At 44.4% G+C, this 21,078-nt stretch overlaps 1 protein-coding gene across 4 annotated transcripts in view; it reads left to right on the top strand.

Moving 5' to 3' along the window:
* The window catches only part of Ptprm (protein tyrosine phosphatase receptor type M), a 677,957-nt gene that overhangs the window by 448,352 nt on the left and 208,527 nt on the right, over positions 1-21,078 (top strand). For all 4 annotated transcript variants that reach the window (XM_027397791.2, XM_027397790.2, XM_027397789.2 and 1 more), the window contains exon 14: positions 16,890-17,022. In XM_027397791.2, coding sequence (XP_027253592.1) covers positions 16,890-17,022 — 133 coding nt within the window. The remainder of the gene's footprint in view (positions 1-16,889; positions 17,023-21,078) is intronic.

Genomic DNA, 21,078 nt, shown 5'->3' with positions numbered 1-21,078 from the left:
TTCATCCATGCCTTCCTATAACCCCATGAGGGAGAAATACAGCCACATCTTGCTCAGGGACTCGGAAGCTCAAGGCGATGCTGCTCACATACAGACTCCAGAAGCCCCTCATGCAGTCACGTCAGGAACTTTTCCTTGGCCTCAGGCTTTGTGAATGGGTGGCTCAGCACAACATCTCAGCGTGTGTCCTCTACACACCTCACATTACTGAGTCTCCCTGATCCCGCCAGGCCTCGCTTGATTCTCTCCCATCCCTAAGACTGTGAGCCCTTTCCCCTTGGGTTCTCACTGCTCTCCTGGCTGTCTAGACCCCTTGCCACCTTGGCCTTCTGCTGCCCTTCGAGCTTATCCAAAACCCCAAGGAACTGTGCTCTCCTGGTCCCTCTGCTCCCTGCATCAGTAGCTGGAGAAATGGCAGCGGGATTCATGTTGTGGATTCACACATGCTCAGCAGCAAGAAACCTTGTCAAGGGATCTGGTGTCCCAGCACCTCACCAGTTTGTGACATGGGAGTCGGCTTGGTCTCAACTCATGAAGCTGGTGTCAGTATTTAATAGGCAAATGGCAATTGTCGCTACATTTCTACCTTAGTATGTTTTGTCTTAATTATGGGGAAATTGCAAACTGTTTCCTTCCATCCTGACCCTCCTTTCATCCTGACCCACTGACCACACGTGTCCTTCACTGCCTTCTTGCTAAACAGGCCATAGGCTGTTACATCTTAACAGTGACCAAAAGTGGGGGTAAGGGGTCAGTTACAGGAAGGTTCACCCTGTGTCTATACTACAGCCATCATCAAACTCTATAGCAGAACGATTTTCAAGCCTGCTACAGCTCTCCCTGAAGGTGAAGATGTACACAGAGGGAACCCTCCATTTTTATTAATGGCATAGCTCTATAACACATTTCTCACCTGTAAAATACCATGCAGTGACATTCAAGCCAGTATACGCCCAAATTGGTCATTATACTGCTTGGCTGTCTGGTCCATCTGTTGGGTAAATTGGAATCTGCTCACCCTGCCCCTTGATGATGGGCATTCAGAATTCACATTCTCCTTTTGCTAACAAGTAAGCTGGAATAAATTTCCACTGAGACATCTACTGCTCGGCAATTCCCAGGTGTGTTTCAAGGACCGAGCTGTTTTCTTGTGTAGAGAACTGACAAGATCACTTTGCTGTCCTGTTGTAGCAGGTGACCCTGGAACCCAAGGTCCAAGTATCCCACAGTCTGAAGAGCCATCTTCACTGCTTGTCAAAAGCCTGTGCTTCCAGGAGGAATGCTGGAGATGGCATTCAGACACGCACCCTGAATCTGAGTGTCTTGTCCTATGTACAAGCCATTTGCATTTTTTGTCATAGCCTTTCCTTCAGTCTCACCATCCTTTGAGTTTCTGTTTGTTGATGGTCAAATGTTGTATTTATCTTACTTTCTCCAAGTTCTTTTTTCCCTTCCCCCCACTGCCCCATGTCTTTGGTTATTCAGCTGTGAATTCCTTCCATTTTCAAAGTCTTATCTAGATCTGCCTCTTATATCCCTCTAGAAATTACTGTTGGTTTAATGTGAGGTATCACTTGAGGACAGATCTAACTTCCATCTACTCAGATAATCATCCAAAAGAAAGGTATTTTGAACTCATGGAACGCAGCAGTAGGCTGGAAAACGGTTCATGGCTATAGGGTTTGGTGATGAGGTTACTGTAGACACAGGGTTGAATAACTAAATTTTTCTTTGCTTTTACCACTGATATGGCCAGGAGCTGAATATGTACTGGCAGTCTCTATGGAATAACTAATTCTCTCTCACAGAACCAAGATACTGCAGTGTCATGTGGGGGTTTTCATGGATTGCTGGGATTGCTAACAAGATTTTGTCAGGAGCCCCTGTTTTTTCCTGTGCTTTTAGCATTGTCCTTGATTGCAGAGGCTTCTCAGTGACACTTTGCTATATGGTAAATCTAGAATTGTCTTATTCTTTGTCAGAAGCCATAACTGTCTTATCTCTTTATCTGTGTTGACCTTTCCAGGGGCTGTGATGCCTTACCTGAAGTCACCACTTGCTTTTGGAACCCTTCTCACTCCCCTCCCTTTGTTCCATTGTACACTGCCACACTCCCCTCCCATGGTTCTTTGTATCAGTCTCTTGTCAGCATCGATTATTATTGCAAGATACCTGGGATAATCAACTAAAAAGGAAGACAGGACCGCTTTGGCTCTTGGGTTCATAATACATAACCACTTGGTCCTGTTGCCTTGGACCTGTAATAGCAAAGCAAATCATGGCAGGAACATAGGACATAGGGGGCCTGTTTAACTCATTGTGGTCAAAAAGCAAGAGGGGGGAAATGGGGTAGAGCCCCAGTAATCCCCTTGAAGGACATGCTCTGAGATAAAAACCTGGCCTTTAGCTGCAAGCAGTTGTATTGAGTCTTCTCAAGAGTTTGGTCTGTAGGCTTATGAGCAGAGGAGCAAAGGAGATTGTTAACTACATTTGCTACATATGCAGAAACAATAAAGGAGTTCTAGCTTCTAAACAGAGGAACATATTCTACATAGCATTAAACTCTTCACAGCCTGTCTTTCAGGGCTGGATAAATGAAAGACACTTGGGTACCAGCTATTACTTCATAATGGAATGAAGTAATTCATAGAGGAGAAATGTCCCTCAAGACCTGTGCTAAATTCCCAACTAATTTCTCTGCTTTTGTTTTGTTTTGTTTTGATTTAGTTCTGGTTTTCTGTGTACGTCTTGCCTGCAGACGTGTATGTGTACTGTGTGCATGCAGTACCCATGGTTGCCGAGAGAGGACATTGGATCCCTGGAATTGGAGTTAACTCATGGTTGTTAGCTGCCTTTGGGTGCTGGGAATAAAACCAAGGTCCCCTAGAAAAGGAACTGGTGCTCTTAAGTGCTGAGCCATCCCTGTAGTCCCTACTTTTATTTTATTTTTAATAGCATCCCTGCCACAGAGAGCTTACCACAGTGACTTTGGGAGATGGATTAGATTCCAGAAGGTTCCCTAGGCTAGAGTTATATTGGCCACCTCTTGCTTGCTTCTCATCCCATGTTGAGAAAGTAAAGTGTGGCGTGTTTACTCCTGCAATAAGTAGCTGTAGAGGATTAAGATCACTCATGGAAGTGTGAAGTGTGCTCTTTGCTCTCAAGGGAGCTATATTTCTGGCCGTCATTAAAGATCAATGTAAATAGTTCAATAAGTTTATTGCAGCGGGTTCACTAACACCTTGGATGCTGCCATTGTTGTTGTAGTTGTTCTGAGACAGGGCCTCATTATACAGACCAGGCTGGCCTTGGATTCACAGGATCGCCTTGCCTATGCCTTCCAATCAAGTGTTTGGAATAAAGTTGTGCACCACCACCATGCCTGGCCTGCTTTGAACGGTTAAAAATCATGAGTGGATAATAGAAGGATGGGGATGATCTCTAAGTCTTGTTTTCTGTGTGATGCTGGAGACCTTTCTGTGAGAGAAGCTTGAACCTGATGTTTTGAAAGAACTGGAGAAAATGTCAGAAGGCCATCTCCTCTCAGTTCCCTTGCCAGTAAAGAGGCTGAACTCCTCGCTTATACTGCTGGCCAACAATTGGAAACGGTGACTGCCTTGAAACTATCATTTACCGCTAGATTTTGCTAGCTGCAGCGCCATGTAAATATGAGTGATTCGGTCCTCTCACAGCCCCGGCACATTTCATGGTGGGGCTGGTGCCTGGTCCTTGGCCACAGAGGCCATCATGGACTTGTGGGGCAGGATTTGATTGGCGTTTTGGCATCTCTCACCAAGTTTGCTGGAGAAGTCTTGAGACTGGCTTTCCACCTAGAAAGAAGTAAAATGAGGGTACATTCTTCTTCGTGCGGCACTCGCTGACCCCGTTTTAATGGGGTTAGTGTCTCTGTTGACTGAGTGCTCCTTTTTTGTGTTGTATTTGTCACTTTGCTTTGGCAGTTTCAACTGTAAAACAGCAGTCACAGGAACACAGAAAAGGATATAGGGGTGCTGTGGTAGACTCGGCTCCTGCTGCCCTGTTTCTGGGGTCACTGCTGGGTCCAATGTCCAGTGTTTGCTTTTAGAAGAATGTTTTAAGAGCTGTAGATGGCACTGAAAATATTTTCTTTTTACATTTTCATTACACAAACTTAAGAATTCTTATGTAAAATATCTTCAGTATAGAAAAGTTTAACTTTTCAACCGTTTTTCTTCCTGTCATCAGTGTGGAAAAGAAAAAGGCACACCATAGATTCATTTGTCTTTCACTTGCTTGGTGCACAGAGTTTTCTGGCTTATGAAGCAGAGATAGAAATTCTGTGTCTTAGGATGTGGTGTTCTTGTTGTTAATATTAATCTGGCACGTGGCCCTATTCCACAAAGAATGTGGGAGGGAAATAACTTTGAGTTCACAGTAAGCCACCTTTGGTTAGATAAGCAAAATAGGGTAAAAGGGAAAGCCTGTGCTTTGGAGATATTTTTCCATGCAACATTTATATCTTGATAGATGATTCTTACATTGTCTATCAGGAAATGAGTCTATCTCATAATGGGGTTAATGTTTCCCTCATACCAAGAAAACGTGGGCAAGAGAGGGACAGTCTCTGGTTGGTGATTAAGGATGAGTGACAGTCTTCTGTCCTCTATGACTAAAGAGTCTCCTCATCCATGCCTATCAACAGACACTATTTGTGTTAGTTTTACATCCATCTCTTTATTGCTTAGAAGAAAAAGGTTGCTTCAATTGAAAATCTAAAGTCTGCAGATTAACCCCTGACATTTGTATGTCTAAGAATGGATCTCACTGGGGATTTATAGTCAAGGGTAATGTTGATTAAAGTTTGAGTTGACCTTGACTTACCCCTAGTCCCTCTTGTCCATATATTTTAAGTTACTGCAAAATGACTAGCATCTATGAGAGTGATTTGGGCTTGATTCAATGTCTTTAATTTAATCAGGATGGAAAGTCAGTCAGAATTCCCCCTGTCATACTAAGATGGTAAAAATGTAGGAGATACAGAAAATATGCAGGATGGGGTTTCTTTTCAAAGGAATTGTTATTGTAAAACTACACTGAGCTTAGGAATGAATGGGGGAAGGGAGGCCTAGAGAGTGAAGCAGTAACAGCCCAGGCCTTCTTGCGGGGAGCTTCATTTGCTCATTTGCTATGTCTTTGCCAAAGCCAGTTCATTAAGCTGGGTCTGGTCTCACAAACCTGTAACCACAGTCCAGCTCCTAGGGGATGAGGGTGGAGCAATTTTATGAGTTTGAGATCAGGCTGGACTTGATAGTAACGTCTTCCTTTACCTTGGATATGCGCTAAGGGCAAAGGGTGGGGAGAGCTTGTCCTCTGTTGGACTAGGCCACCTTCCCAGCAAGATGATGGGAGCTGTGAGAACTAGTAGGGGGCATCTTTTCACCCTCACTTTCCCTGGGGATCAATGTTAGAAAACACTGTTTCGTTTCAAACATAATATCATGTAGTCGAAATGCAACCTGGCTATTTATTTGAAAGATCTCAGACAGCAGGTTTCAGAGGAATGTCAAGTTTGAGGTGGATCTCTGTGGGCCCTTGTTCTTTCTGTTCCTCCTCTCAGGGTGTCTGACGAAGAAGTGGAGAGCTATGGTCTTCATTCCGCCAGCTTTTAGGGCAGTTGGGGTTCACAGGTCGCATCTGCCCCACTTTGAAACATGCATGGCCCATTTCCTGGCAGGTTTCAAATGTGTCAGATAGGCTTCTGCAGCTAAAAATGGTGTCCTTGGCTTTCTTTGGTTTTTAGTGGTGCTGTGCTCAGTGCCTTGTGCTTGGCAGTTGCTCTAGCCTCCAATCCATGCCTAGCTCTCGGTTTGTTAGTTTTCATTTGGGGTGTGTGTTTGTTGTTTTTGTTTGTGGTTTTTTGAGATATGTCTCACGTAAGCTTCGGATCTCACCGTGTACCCAACAATGACAGTGACTGATCTCTTTGTCTTTCTGCACACATCACCCATGTGCTGGAATTACAGCCAGCTTCAGCACTTAGTGTTTTGTGTTTTGTTTTGTTTTGCTTTGTTTTTAAGACTGAGCTCTTTGTGTCGCTCAGGTTGGCCTTGAATTTATCAAGTAACCCTGGCTGGTCCCAGGCTTGTGGTCTTCTGCCTCTTCCAGCCAGGCACTGGGGCTACCACAGCACACCGCCATGCCATGGCCTTCTGGTTTTAATTGGGTTGTTCACTCGGAAAGTCTCCACCTTAGAGAACAAAATTTAGAGATGGTGCTCTTGGGATAAATGGTAGTGTATTCGAGTTCAGGATCCTGTAGAGATATCTTAATTTCCTAAAATGTCATGTTCTACACAGGGAGAGTGCCGTGTCTACCTCACAGGGAAAGGAATGCCATGTCATTCTTACCTCACAGGAGAGTGCTTACTTAGGGCCTTGAGTTTAACTGTGGCAGCACCCACTCTCTTCCCTAAAATCTAAACAATATTTCCCATGAAACTACCTTACAATTTTATTTACCTAGGGAAATTCTTTAAGATTTAAAAGAGGAGGAAATGGGCTCATATATGTTTTTACTTAGCTTTTAAACTTAATCTTCAACCCATGCTACAAAACATACCCTTGATTGCAAAGTAGCTTTAAATGCATAGACTCACATACGCAGCCTGAGTAGACACTGAACTGCCACTCCCTCACTTGAAAGGGCCACACCCATGTCTTAGATATGTACCGCCCCTTTTCTAGGAGTGAATGTCTCTACATGCCAGCATGTAAAGTATCTACTCTGCCTCATCACTCCTTAATAAACTCCCTAACTTGGCTTCTTTGCCACTTGTCCTGAAATTATTTTCCACAGAATACTCAGGAATCCAATTTTACCTGAGTGGAGGTCTCCAGGGAGGAAGGGAACTCCTCAGGCTGGTGGTAGCAGACAGTGGTGAGCTGCATCACTCTACCACCATTGAAAGAGACAGGTTGGCATGCCAACTTTTCTCTGAGATTTTGTGTAAATGTGGTGATTTAGCTTTGTCTTTTGTACTTCAGATACTACATAGAAGACAGATGTAGATAAACAGATAATAGATGGGTGGGTAGAGAGGTAGCTGGATGGACGATAGATGATGATAGATATCTTTAAAAAGAGTATAAGACATAAATGATTTTACATGGATATGCCTTCGTGGCTATGTATGTGTATGGACATGCATGCACATGCATGTGGAAGCCAAAGGTAAATGTTGGTTGTTTTCCTCAATTGCTCTCCAACTTATTATTGGAAATAGAATCTCTAACTGGACTCAGATCACTAATTCAATGAGCCTGGCTGCTCGGCAAACTCCAGGGTTCCCTCTTTCTCCCCATCCTCTAACGTTAGGATTTCAGGCTTGCTGCCATGCCTAGCTTCTCATGTCACGAGAACACATTTAAAGGGTATCAATGATTTATTAAGGTATGAAAAGGGAAGAATACACTCATGAATACAGGATATGGTCAAGGTCTTGGGCAGAATGAATGCCCACTAGATAGGTCCTTAAGCACTTACTGATTCTTCGATCCTAAAAATTATCTTTTGACGTTTGGTGGGCTCCCCTTATATACTGTGTAATTCCTCTAGATACTGTTGTGTGCTCATGAACAAATGCTACCCAGGAAGGCATGCCAAAGTCAGCCACCTGTGCCTGTAAGCTAGTTTGGGGCTTAATAAAGATAATGTTCATGTTTCACCTTTTTCTTCTAAGTGATGAGGAACTCTGAAAATAAAATGCTTTCATGGCAGGGCAAGAGGTAGTAACCATTTCGTTACATAAAATTATTATTAATAGTTTGAATCACACTGCCATTATCTTATCAGATGTCTCTCCACACTTTTCCCTTTGAGATGACCCCAGGTCATTGTAATTACAATGGAAATGATTTTTGGCTTAAAGTTTAGATTTCTAAAACAATTTTCCTATATAAGCATGAAAAATGGCCTGTATTGGCTTAATCCTTACAAGTATTGCATTCATAGCACTTTATTCTTGACAGCGGCTCATTTCTTGTCTCTCTGTGTAGACCCAGCTAACTTCAGGGTTACTGGCAGGCACGCACTCCACTGCCATGGGTGATGCAACTCCATTTGACACAGTATTTTTTCCCACTCTGTTTTCTATTAATCTCGTTATATCATTGACTAAAGTTTGGTAGTAATTTTTCTGATAAGGGTCCTCTTCTTCTCGGGCTGTCTCCTGGACCCGTGTTGAGACACTGTCCTCCCTTGCACGTCACCTCTAGGTCTGTGGAAGGCCATCTGAAGTGGGGCACTTCCTCTGTGGAACAAAGGGCAGAAAGTAGGAGCCGCTGTGCTGTTTACTTCTCTCTTCTCTTTCCTCAATATTTCTCTCTATGCCCATCGCCCAGTGTCTGAGGCTTTAATAGAAACCAGCAACAACTATGCTAGAAAAAGATGGCAGACAAGGGGACAGGAAATTAAAGTGACTTGACTGTGACTGAGCATTGATTCTGCAGACGTAGCCTTGTACGTGTACCGCACACACGACAAGATGGTGTGGCTGGTCACGTCAAGGGAGCACACGCAAGTCAAAGCAGTTTGTCCCCAAGCTTGGCACATGATAAAGAGGGTTCACCAGCATCACTGAACTCAGGTTGGAAGTGGTAAGTTTTATGCAAGAGAGAGAAAACTTAAGTGCTCTCAGAGTTTGGAGAGTGAACAGTCGCTGTGTGGTCAGACGTCACAGACGGTGCTGGAACTAGATGTATGTGAGTGACTAGGGGAGACCTGAACTACAGAGAGGGCCTGGGGAAAGCTTCCTGGAGGTGGAACAGGGGGGCAGAAAGCGGAACCTGCTTAGGGGAGGGGGGTTGAACATCTCCATTTCCAAGTTCAAGAGTGGTCGAAGTCAACTAGAAATGAGGAATAAAGTTTTAAAAGGGTGTTGGAAATAGTTCAAAAAGGCCTCCACTGCCATCTGAAATAAGCCTTGGGAGGCTCTCATCTTTGTGGTTTTGGTTTTAGTAGAGAGTGACCCAATTTGAGTTATTATTTGGGGCGCTGGTATGACCGCAGCACACAGTGAAAACAATTGGATACGATGTTTATGTGTGGAATGCAGAGGTTCAGAGCTGGGTACAGGAATGACACAGCGATGAGAAAAGCATGGGGCATCTTTTGTCATTCTAGGAGTTGCCGGCTTATCTTTGTACCCAGGGTCTCCCCAGTGTAGGGAGACACTGTAGCCCCTACAGGTGTGCCTGGCCACACCCATGAGGGCGTGGTCAGGGGAGGTCAAAGATGATGCGGAGAGAATTCTTAATAGGCCAAGACCACGTGGAGCTCCCCTCTCTCTCTGACCATGCTAGCTTGCGGTCTCTGGGCACGCTCTGGCTTGCATTTGGGCTGGTGTTTATCTGAATAAAGAAATCTTAGCATTACGGCCTACGGATCATCATTGAGCACAAGCAATTCCCCAGTCTGGGATCAGGATAAGACTCTTTAATATCAATCCTACCTCTATGGGCTGAGGGCCAAATGTTCCTTCTGTGTGGACAGCGTTCCTTTACTTGCTCTAATTTTGAGTTGCATTCTAGACACACAGCATGTGAACATCTTCTCTCGGATTTCCCCTGTAAGACTTCCTTTTATGGCTGTGTATTCCCTGGACTTGGGGTAGAGCACTCCTGTAGCCTCAACACAAGCCTGCGCTCCTCTGTGCTCATGACACTTTCAAGAGCCACGTGTGTGTAGCTCTTGGGACATATGGAAGACACTTCCAACTCCAGCATGAGGCTTCCCAGATTCTTCGTAGGTTTTGAGGCCCTTAGAGTCATGATACTTGTAGCAAGCATGTTTAATTTATTGAATGTACTCACTTTTAAAAAATAGTATTTGTGTGTGGTGTGGTATATGTGTGTCTATGTGTGTCTATATTATTTGTGTGTGTATGTGTGTGTCTATGTGTACCTGTGTGTGTGTATGTATGTGTGTGTCAGCATGCATGTGCTAGAGGGTGAGTATGAAGACTGGAGGGCAACTTCAGGACTTAGTTCTCTTCTTCCACCACATGGGTCCCAGGAGTCAAACTCAAGTCATCAGGCCAGGTGGCTAATGCCTTTACCCACTGAGCTATCTCACTCGCTCTAACTATATTCATTTTTTATTTTAAAAAGTAAACAAATTTCTGAAGCAGAAAGGACTCTGGATGGGGGCTTGGATTGTGCTCTGTGTGGGAAACATTTATGGCCTTCTGCCACAGAAGTCATATTTAAGTGCTAACCACAAGCTCGACCATGACCCCAAAGCACGAGCTCTGACAGAACATGTGACTGACAACAGATGATTTTAATACCTTCAGAATCCAGTCTCAGTGTCTTGGGACCCCTCCCCCCCACACACACCCTCTTAACTAACTCATCCTCTAAACAGCCTGCAGCAGCTGCTTGTACCCTGTTATTGATGATGTACTTTATATGAGAGATGCCCATGGTTGACGACTTCGTATTGACAACTTGATTCTTCATTTTATGACTTGATCATGAGTCAAGAAGTTCAAATGGGAAAAAGAAAGTATTTCATCAGAATAGTAATAGTGTTAATAATTCTCTCAGAACTTTCAGATTCCAGATAGTGAGTGTGAAGTCTTTGATAAATCCTCTTATCCACGGGGTGTCAGCCACATCAATAACTGGGAGCAATAGCGGCCATGAAATTAGAACCAAAACACGAGAGAGAGAGTAGATTAATTTGGGGGGAAGATGCACCTTTCAAACAACAGAGTATCTCAGTTGTGCTTGAAAAACTACATATGCGATCATTGCTTGGAAGTTGTGCACGCTCTGTTTGCCCTACAGCGGAATCGGGGGCAGAGGGAAAGCTGTAAATTCAAAAGATAATCAGGTTACACACAGTGAGCACAGGTTATTCTCTGAGTTGTAATTGACTATTCCTAGGAAGAAAGACAATACTATGTAATTTAGATGAAAAATCTTTGGATTGTTTTGCCATTACATATGATATTAAGGTACAACTAAAAAATAAAGTAAATAAGACTGCAAAGATCTGTAATACTCTGGGCAACAAGACGTGAATGATTTGTCTCACAACAGTCTTTAAAGCCTGGATGGCCCTCTTTTAAAAGGAAGAGAACAGAAAAACCTCTACAAAAGGTCAAAAGGGCCGGGGGAGACAAAAATTAGATCATCGCTTCCACAAAGACATAAAAATGCTAGTGTGAAGTGACTGAGACTGGCTCGGCTAGAATTTAGACTTTCGTTGTAGCCATTGCCCTTCTAAACACTGGGCGGGGGGGGTGGCTGAGGGAATGTGTTCTTGGATGGTGGAGAAGGTAGAGCACATCTATAGCGCGCGCGCACACACACACACACACACACACACACACACACACACACACACACACACACACACACACACACACAGGCGCACACACACACACACACACACACACACACACACACAGGCACACACGGTGGCCCTGGGTGTGATCCCCAACCCTACACAATCCCTGTGGTCACACTTGGGAAGAGGAGGCAAGAGAGCCTGAGGTTCAGGGTCATCCTGGTCTACAAAAGGAGCCCAAGGCCAGCTTCAAGAGGTGACATTCCTATTGCTCCTGTTTCTTCCCTGCCCCCAGGGGCCTAAACACAAGAGGGGAGATGATGGCACTGCTTTGCCACTGAATACCCGTGAGCTTGTCCTCATGTGTTGCTTGGGTTAAGTTCAAATGCTGAACCCGAACACTCTAACCGCCATGGACACCAACCTCTTTTACCCAAGAAGAATCAAGCCAGGAGATCCGAGCACCCCCTGTTGGCAATGAGGTGTATCCCTTCAGTTCCTGTCCACTTTGGCTATGACACTGGGAGTCCCTGTCTACTGGAATGATAGTCTTCCTTCAGCAATCTAATCTCCTTCCTTTCCCTTCTTGGAATCTGTGGGTTCCTGCCTGGTTATTCTCAAGGCTGATTCCATTATTCTCTGTGGCTTGCTATTTTATCTGGTTTACAATGTTCTCCCTGTGGGCAATGCCGATCACAACTCAAAGCCTTGCTCCAAGGTCTCTCCTAGACTATTTCCCAGCCCCAACCTGGGCTCCAAAAGTGAAGCTATTATGTACTCACAGAGTGTTCTCTACCAGACCCTGGTCCATTGTCTGTGGACATCTATCAGGCCACTCATTGCTGGCTCTGCACCAAGTAGGTCCTGGAGCTCTTGTGCATGGTTTCCTGTGTAGTTGACAGTGACCAGTTCTCTGTCATGAGGGTGTGATGACTCAGTGCTCTCCTTCCTCTGATTCCCCTCAGTTACAGTGCCTGGTGCAGGGGAGGGGTTTACTAAAGAGACATTGGTTTGAACCGTGTGACATAGGAACAAGCTTGCTGTGTCTTCTGTTGCACTGTGGCTGTTGTATGTAGGGAGGTAGGATCTGGGCAAGGCACCCATGCTTCTAATGGTCGATGGTCATTCTGCTGCCACCTTGGAAAAGAAGCTCAAATGTTCATTTCACTCCACACCTCACTCCTCCTCTGTCTTCACTCTGGCTATGAGGTGGGAAGAAATCCAGGAGCTTCACGGGCTTTGGGATAAGTCCCAGCCCTCATCGTCCCCCAGTCTCCTCTCTCCAGATCTCACAGATGTCAGCAGCAGGCCGACCTTCACCTCCCCAGCCCTCCCTGCTTCCTTTATACCTGTACCCCTTGTGTCCTTCACCTACCCTGTTCTCCCCGTCGCTCCCAGGGTCAGCGCTCTCCTTTGACCACCTGCAGCCTGCAGCCTCTTCCACAGACCCTCCCTGCCCTACACTCTTTCAGCCTCTTCTCCCACCTCTAAAGTCTAAACCTTCCCTCGTCTTCTTCCTAACCACTCTACCTGCTTTCTTCACAAGCAATCAAGCCATTAGTGGAGACCGTTTCAACATTAAATGCCAAGCCCTCTTTCCCCACTGCCAGCCATTGTAACAGCTGCTCCTCAGTACACAGTGTCTGCTCCCTGGCCTTGCCCAGCCCCACTTCTTGGTACTTCCCCTCATCCTTGACCCTTCTAAGACATCGGTCCTACGGGTGTTTCCTTTCTCCCTTCATCATTGACTTTCACTTGTGTTTATCATTAGCGTTTGGTCAGGGGGGGGTCATCATCCTCCCCCTCCATAAAGCAGGAGGGGTTACACATAGTCCAAGCAGCTCTTCCCAACGCTATTGTCTTAGTAATTCCTTCTTAGTTCACCCCACCAGGCCTAGCGCATGTGGCCCACAGACTTTGTTCAAATACCTCTCTATATTTGCACACCAGAATATAAATTCTGAGCATTTTTTGTCTCTATGGTCAGCGCCATGTTCCTAATATACAGCAAGAAATGTAGTAAGGTGTCAGGAAACCACTTGTTAAATAATAGTTAATAATTGTTAAGAATAGTGATGGTATTTTCTTCTACGTGTTCACAGTCACCCTGGCAGTAGTCAGCTAAAGATTCCTTGTGGTTAGACCAGGCTATCCCCCCACACACACTCTCCACCCCTGCTCCCAGCCTTTCCCAGCCTAGCAAAGAGAAGCCATTCCAAGTGCATTGGACAGGGTCATCAGCATTGGCCTCATGGCCTCCTGGGAAAACCATGAAGCCAGTTCAGTAGTCAAAATTGAATCCAGACATAAAGTCAGTGGCTGAGCACATCATGTTCCTGGTCTGCTGTGCTGCTGTTATTTAATTTAATAGTGAGCACCAGGCCAAAACTCTGCTTTCTGCCAATTTGGAACGAACCAGATGCTGCACTGGGCAGCCCTTCCTGTCTTCCGAGTTTCTTGTTTTCCTCCCACTAGACATTGTATCAGAGACCTTTAATGATGGCATCTAAATGCTCCCTTCCTTTTTCATCCATGAAAACAGTCAATGTCCCTACATTCACAGATGTAGGGTGTCTTAGTCACAGTTGTATTGCTGTGAAGAGACAGCATAGCCAAGGCAACTCTTATAAGAGGAAGCATCTAATTGTAGGCTTGTTTACAGTTTCAGAGGTTTAGTCTATTGTCATCATGGCTCGGAGCATGACATCATGCAAGCAAGTGCTGGAGCAATGGTTGAGAGCTACACTGTGATGTATAGGCCAAGAGAGAGAGAGAAGCTGAACCTGCCATGGGCTTTTGAAGCCTCAAAGCCCACCCCCTTCCCCCAGTGATGCACTTCTTCTGACAAGGACATACCTCCTAATCTTTCTAATCCTATCAAAGAGTTCCACTCTGCTGACTAAGCATCCAAATATATGATGAGCCTATGGGGGACATTCTTATTCAAACTCCCACACAGAGAAAGGAATGAGAACTACCCAATGTCATTGACCTAACCCTATATATCCAAAGAGATGAGAGATGGGAGAAGATCACCCACTCTCAGGGAAACCCACACAGACACCCATTTCTGGAAGGGCACAGGGGCCTAGTACAATGTAATGAAGGCAGGAGCTGCCTGTGCTGAGAGAAGCCCAAAAGCAGACATGCGTTAGGGGATGGGGGTCCCAGGCAGACCGCCACCTCCTGCGGAGACATCCTTCTGCTTCACACGACAGCTACCATGGTCACATTGCTGCAGTGCCACTCGGGGCTCCAAAACATTTCATTCTCTTGGCCCACAAGAGGAAATGAGTCCGAAGGGAGGGTGATTTTGAGCTTCCGCTGGCTGTGTAACAATGCCCTGCCATGTGTCCCTAAAAGGACAAAGGCTGGGTGAGCTGCTAGCAGTCTTTCCCCACTCACAGCTGCACCATGGCCTAGGGAAAATGCTCAAGGGAAAATACCTACTCACTTGGCTGGCAGAAGCAAGCCCATAACTGTTTGTGGCCCTCTCTTCCCTTGCAATGTGTGAGTCAGATCATTCCATTTTTAGCTGAGAATGTTTTAAACTGAAATGTATTTTTTTCCTAAATTCCTTCTTTCTCAATTGGTGTATTTACTCTCTACAAAAAAAAGCTTAAAATCATTTTTCTATGTTGAAAATATATTTGGAGAACTAGTAGCCCCTAGCTAGCAAAATAAAAGATAAATAAAAATGGCTGCCAGTATTTGAAAGAAAAACAGAAGATTATTTTGCAAGTTACACATTTAAAATTGGAAATTAAAAATAGAAGTGGTTGGACCTCCATTTCTGGATTTACAATGTTACTTTTTGCATCTGTAAAGTTTTCATCCTCTTAGCACCTATGTTTTTCCATAGTTTTTTTTTTCAAACCAATATATTTAATATAACAGTTTCCTCTGCATCGGCCACCTGATGCTGTGCCAGGTCAATGGCAGTGAGTGTTCTTCAGATATAATAATTACAGAATATTTATCACTAATACTTTGAACATTTAACTAGACAGCGGGTTTGAGGGATACCCATCCCCCCCCCAAAAAAGGGCAGGATTTCCTGTCCTCTTGACACTGTCAGAAGTAAAATTAATAATAATAATAGCCATCAGAAGTTGCCCCGAGGGCTTCTACTTACAGTGTGCGTCACTGGCAACCATGAAGGAAGGTGCATGCTGGGATGCTCCTTTTTATTAAAAGTCGGTCACTGAGGCCGACTAAGCGGCAGGAGACGGGACATCTGGGACAGTCGCACTCTCTTTGTAGTGAAAAGTATGTGAGGGTGCCCTGGAGTCTTCTGTCCTCTAGTCTACACCCAGCTTGATCAGGCCAGGTCACAGCCATGTGCTCTTGAATGAAAATTGTGGTATGAGTTTAGTTGGAAAGAAACGGGTCCACGTGCTTCCAAAGGAAACCTGGGCAGCCGTCACTCACCCCGCCCCTTCCACACGGTGACCTTGGTCAGCTGTACAGTGGGCACAGACAGAGCCAGTGCCGCTTTTCAAACACAGAGGAGCACGCTGGTGGAAAACACGATGGAAAGGGAGAAAGAGCAGGTACAAACGCTCACTCTTCGTTACATTTTCACCAACAACGGAAAAGGAGCCTAGGACGAGAAGTTTGCACATGAAATTGCTCTGTTTAGGAAAGGTTATGCGGTGGTCCAGACACCAAAGGCCACCGTACCCTGATGAGGCAAGGAGAGAACTCCTTTAAAATGTGGGTGGCGGTGAATGAATTGGACATTACGCTCATAATAGTCTTCATCCCGAACTCATTTAGCAGAGGAAATGGATATTTCGTCAGACATAGGTTTGACATTCCATCACATTATACCGTGAGAGGGACAAACGGTGTGTTGGAAACAGGCACGAAAGCGAGCTGAGGCACAGCCGTGCTTCTAAAGCCCTGGTTATCTCATTTAAACAGATATGAACTGTGGGTGCTGGTGGCATGGTCACCAGCTGCTACTCACTTGGTGAATAAATTGCTCACAAGGATCCTTTTGCTTCCCAGATGTGACCTAGATTCAGTTTTCCAAAGGTGTTGGGGGTGGGGGGTTCGCTATTGTGTTGAAAAAAAAAAAAAAACAATTGCTGGGTTTTAAAAAAAAAAAAAAGCATGGTAAATGAGCTTATCTCACTTTCCCAGGTGTTTGGGCTAATGTGTGATGGAATTATTGCTTCATTTATGAAAAATAATTGAGGAAAAATGTTCCAGCAAATCAAATTTGGAAAAAGGATTAGGGCTAGCTGTTGTGCTCCTAGCAAGTTTTTAAATGGGAGGAAGAACGGGAGCTAAAAGATATAATAAAAATATTTAAAAGTGCGTTTGAGAAGTCTCTTATAAAAGGGTCAGATGTGGGGGTGCTGTGGCAGAATGAACAATGGCGGTGCTTTCAGCACCTAGGAAAGCTGCCTAAAAAAAAAAAAAAAAGAAAAAAGCCAAAGCCCATCTGTCTGCTGGCTCTGATAAGTCATATTCTGTTGAATGCAGGGGGAGACATTTAAATGTAACGTCTTTATTCTGTCTGATACACGTGTTCTCCTTTTCATCTCCAGGAGCTGTTACTCCCAAGCCAGTCCCTGAACCTGAGAAACAAACAGACCACACTGTTAAAATTGCCGGAGTGATCGCGGGCATCTTGCTGTTTGTTATCATATTTCTTGGAGTTGTGCTGGTCATGAAGAAGAGGTGAGCTTGCAGCTGGTTGCCCAAAGTGGAGCTGGCCCTCATTGTTTGCCAGGTCACTCTGTGTGTATGAAAAGATCCAGTTACTGGGTAGGCAGTGGTGGCCAAGACACAGCTGTGACTGTGGTGGTGAACATTTTTCATCCTGTATCGTTTGCAGTTAGGGGGTAGAAATTTGGAGTGAATGCTTGGGGTTTTGTGAATGTAAAAAGCATATCATGCCGAAATGAATACAAGGACTTTATTTCTTCCCGTGGGATAACATAAAAGCTGTGTGAAATTGTTTTTATCTCCTGACAAGTATTTGGTCCTGACGAGCGACAGTTCTTGTGCTTGATCCCTCCCAACTGTGTGAGGAGGAGGATTGCTCTCCCATCATAATGAAAACTATGAGGATGAATTTCTTGAGCCAGTGTCCTATGTTGGCCACCATGCTAGAGCAGTTAATCCGTGCAGTACCCCATGAGAAAGCAACCTCAAAGATCAGCCCCAAAGTAAAAAACAAAAACAAAAAAACAAAAAAACAGGGCAGCCATAGGCATTAGAGCAAGTTCCCTGTTACTGTATGGTTCTGTCTGGCTAAGTGAACTATCGCTCATTGGTGGAAGAGATGAGGAGCTCTGGTTGTGGTAGGTAAGTGATTATTCCTAAATGGAAAAACATTTAGTGTCGACTTTGGTGTGAGTTTTTAAAAACCCGACTTAATAATAAAGTCTTCAATTTATTTAAAATGACAAACAAAAAATATAGATGATTTGGAAGCAGTGCGGGTAAATGTCCCTAAACGGAGGAAGTACCTGAGACTTCTAGCTGCTTCCCTCTGTGGTTAAAAGCAGTTGTAGCCATGGACTGAGGATATGGACGAGGACAGAGGAGGTGACGCAGGAGAGCTTTCCAGAGTCTTATCGTGAAGGTTATGTGGCCATGGAAGGAGGCTGGACTCCATATGGAGTCTAGCTGATGGGGGTAGCAGCTAAGTTTTATGTTCAGACGTGAGTGTAGCTAGGAGGGAAGGCTCTCGTAAGGAGACTGAATGGAGAGGGGGTAACGGGGTAATTTTCAATAGCTGTTGGGAGGGAGAAGGAAAGTCTGGAAGAAGCCTAGCTCTTCTTGCAGCAAGGCCGTGGTGATGACACTGTTCACCTGAATGTGAACCAGAGAATGACCAGAAGACACCTGACAGCAGAAGGGAGAGTTCAGTTCTGGACTTTTGGAGATGAGGATCCCATGATGTGGGTGCACTCCCAGGGTGTACATCCCTGGTGTGTGGATATGCCTCTTGGACCAGAATAGTCCTGACTCAGAAGCTCTTCAGTGTGAGCTTGAGGAGTTCAAGGAATGTCCGAAGTAAAGATAATAAGCCTTGTATTAGAGCAGTCTGTAAGTGAGTTCATTATCAGGCATGCCAACCCAGCTAACTTTGTCATCTTGCTTTTTTTCACGCGTCCTTTGTCCCTTGTCATGTGTCCTCTGTACTACTCTTCCTTTTCCTATCTCAGTGTTCTCTTCACATTTGATTCTTTGTTTTCTTTTGTGAAACAAGGTTTCACTCTATAGCCCCAGCTGGACTTGTGAACTCAAGATCTGGCTTCCAGCCCTTGGGTGCTGGGATTGCAGGCTTGAGCTATCGTGCCTCGCATTGATTGTCATTGTGTCTTTATTTCCCTTTCTTCTTCCCCACATTTTGTACTGTTGTTATTTTAGCATATCTCTTTCTTCATGTGCTTCATCACTCATATTTTTCTGGATGATCTTTGATCCCCACCTCAACATTTATGTAGATATCTTTTGGGGGATATCAGTGATGTTATATTGTTTTTAACATTTACCAGGGAAACATCTCAAGTAAAAATACATTCTTTATTGCCTAGATATTCAAACTGAAGATATCCAAGACTTATTTTAAATTCTTAGACTATATTGGCTCTTTGTGTCAACCCGGCAAGCTCTCTGTGAGGAACAGCTTGAAATGTAGTAATCCAGTAGCCCTTGTGACCTCCACTAAATGCTAACTAATCCTCCAAGGGTCTTTTTCTGCTAGATTTGTTCATTTTTCTACCTAGGTCTCTCAGGTAGTCAGAGGGTTGATGCTATAAATTATGCATTTGAGGAGATTGCCTCCGGTAACATATGGCCTTGATACAACTTTAGACTAAAGCCCCATAAGTCACGTCAGATTTTACATGATTATTTACTACACAGTAATTTTAACAGAGCTGTCTGCGCAGCATGTATCACTGTATTTGCTTTCTCTGAAACAGAGACTGTGTTCTCCAGAAGACAAATTAGCCAACACCCTCTGCCTATAAATGTGACTGACACTTGAAAATTTAGGCTTGTGCTCCACGTGATGGAAATCCTTAAAACTTGGAATTGTTCAAGGCTTTTTTTTTTTTTTTACCAAAATTCAAGTTTAAATTTTACAAGCACCATTTTTAGACAGAATGGTTAAAGCCTCGCATGAATCATGCATCGGTTGCCGGGGTTTCACTGGTGCGTAACAAGCGTGTTTCATTATTTAAGCTACCCAGTGGGTCTTCAAAACATCCTCTTTGTTCCATCACTTTAAGCCCTGGGATGGTGGTCGCTGAGCAGCTGATCCTTCAGCCACATTTCTCACTGTCCCACAGCAGATTGTCAATAAATAAGGAGAGGCCAGCGGGAATGAGGAGAGAGAATGAAAGAGAATGGTCTCAGGTGTGGATTTCTACACAGAACTGGCTGTTTTTTCTAGGTGACAATTAGTGTTATCAAACTTAGTAGAGATTTCTGTTTGTGTTCGTACCCCAGGCTTTGTTCTACTGTGTCTTAGCATTTCTGTAAGGAGGCATTGTCAGTCACTAAGATAGCGAACACCATTTTGCCTTCTGAAAGGACAGTCCTGTGAAACAATACTTGTTGATGATAGAACTCTGACAAACAACATAAAATCTATCAATTCACGGAACACTTTAGCATATAGGTAATAGTGACCAAGAGCTAGCATGGCCATGAGGAGTGCATCACAGTACCCTATGACTCTCACAAGTCTGTTAGGCTTTGCCTGAACTAATGGTATGAAAGCTTTGCTAACACAAACGCATGCATGCATGTGCACACACACACACACACACACACACACACACACACACACATGTGCATATGCACACACACACATGCACGGACGCACACACACATACACAGGCACACACAGGCACGCACACACACGCGCGCACACACACACACACATGCGCACACACATGCACGGGTGCACACACGCACACACACACACACACACACAGGCACACACAGGCGCGCACACACACACATGCGCACACATGCGCTCGCACACACACACACAGGTACACCCGAGTGCCTTTGGTAAGACCCATAGATTTGTTTTATCTGTGGGCAAGTCAGTGTCTTCAGCCCCTGTCAGTGAAGTGGCTGGGCAGCAAATGCTGAGGAAGGCTGTAAGGCGAATGGACATCTAGAAAACGGAGGCTTTATCACAGAGCGCCATTGCAGCACGCTCTCATAATTAATTTACAATAGTGCAAATTGGAAGATTTCTTCTTAACCATATCTTACCCACTTCTGATTTAGTGCATTTGTGTAAATAAAAATACCTGAGTTTTCAACATTTTCCATAAGGAATAATTTGTCTCAATAACAGTTTGGCAGACTTTGGTGTATCGCCGCTGTCGATTTTACTGTGATTAATTATATTTGCTGTTGTTTCTAAAATTGTTGTAGATCTTACATAAGTTTGAGAGCATTTGTATTAATTATAATTATGTTCCTGTCTAAGCCACCATGGTGCATAGCGATCTCAACAGTTGTGACTATTGAAAAATAATTAAAGAGATATGAGTTGTTATGTAAGATAGCACGCAGGAGCCATTCTTTACGGAAGCACCTGTCAGGGATACACGTAACTATCTTAGCCCTGAAATGCACAGCCCTGTCACCTGTCTGTGATGCATTTTACAAATGAAGCAAGTTATTAAACACTTAGTGCCCACTCTATTGTGTTGAAGTGATACAAGTACTACCTAGAAGAAATCTGCCATAAAAAGG

The sequence above is a fragment of the Cricetulus griseus genome, chromosome 2, assembly GCF_003668045.3.
Source record: "Cricetulus griseus strain 17A/GY chromosome 2, alternate assembly CriGri-PICRH-1.0, whole genome shotgun sequence".
Taxonomy (NCBI): Eukaryota; Metazoa; Chordata; class Mammalia; order Rodentia; family Cricetidae; genus Cricetulus; species Cricetulus griseus.
The sequence above is the reverse complement of the archived record's forward strand: the minus strand, read 5'-3'. Positions and strand labels throughout refer to the sequence as shown.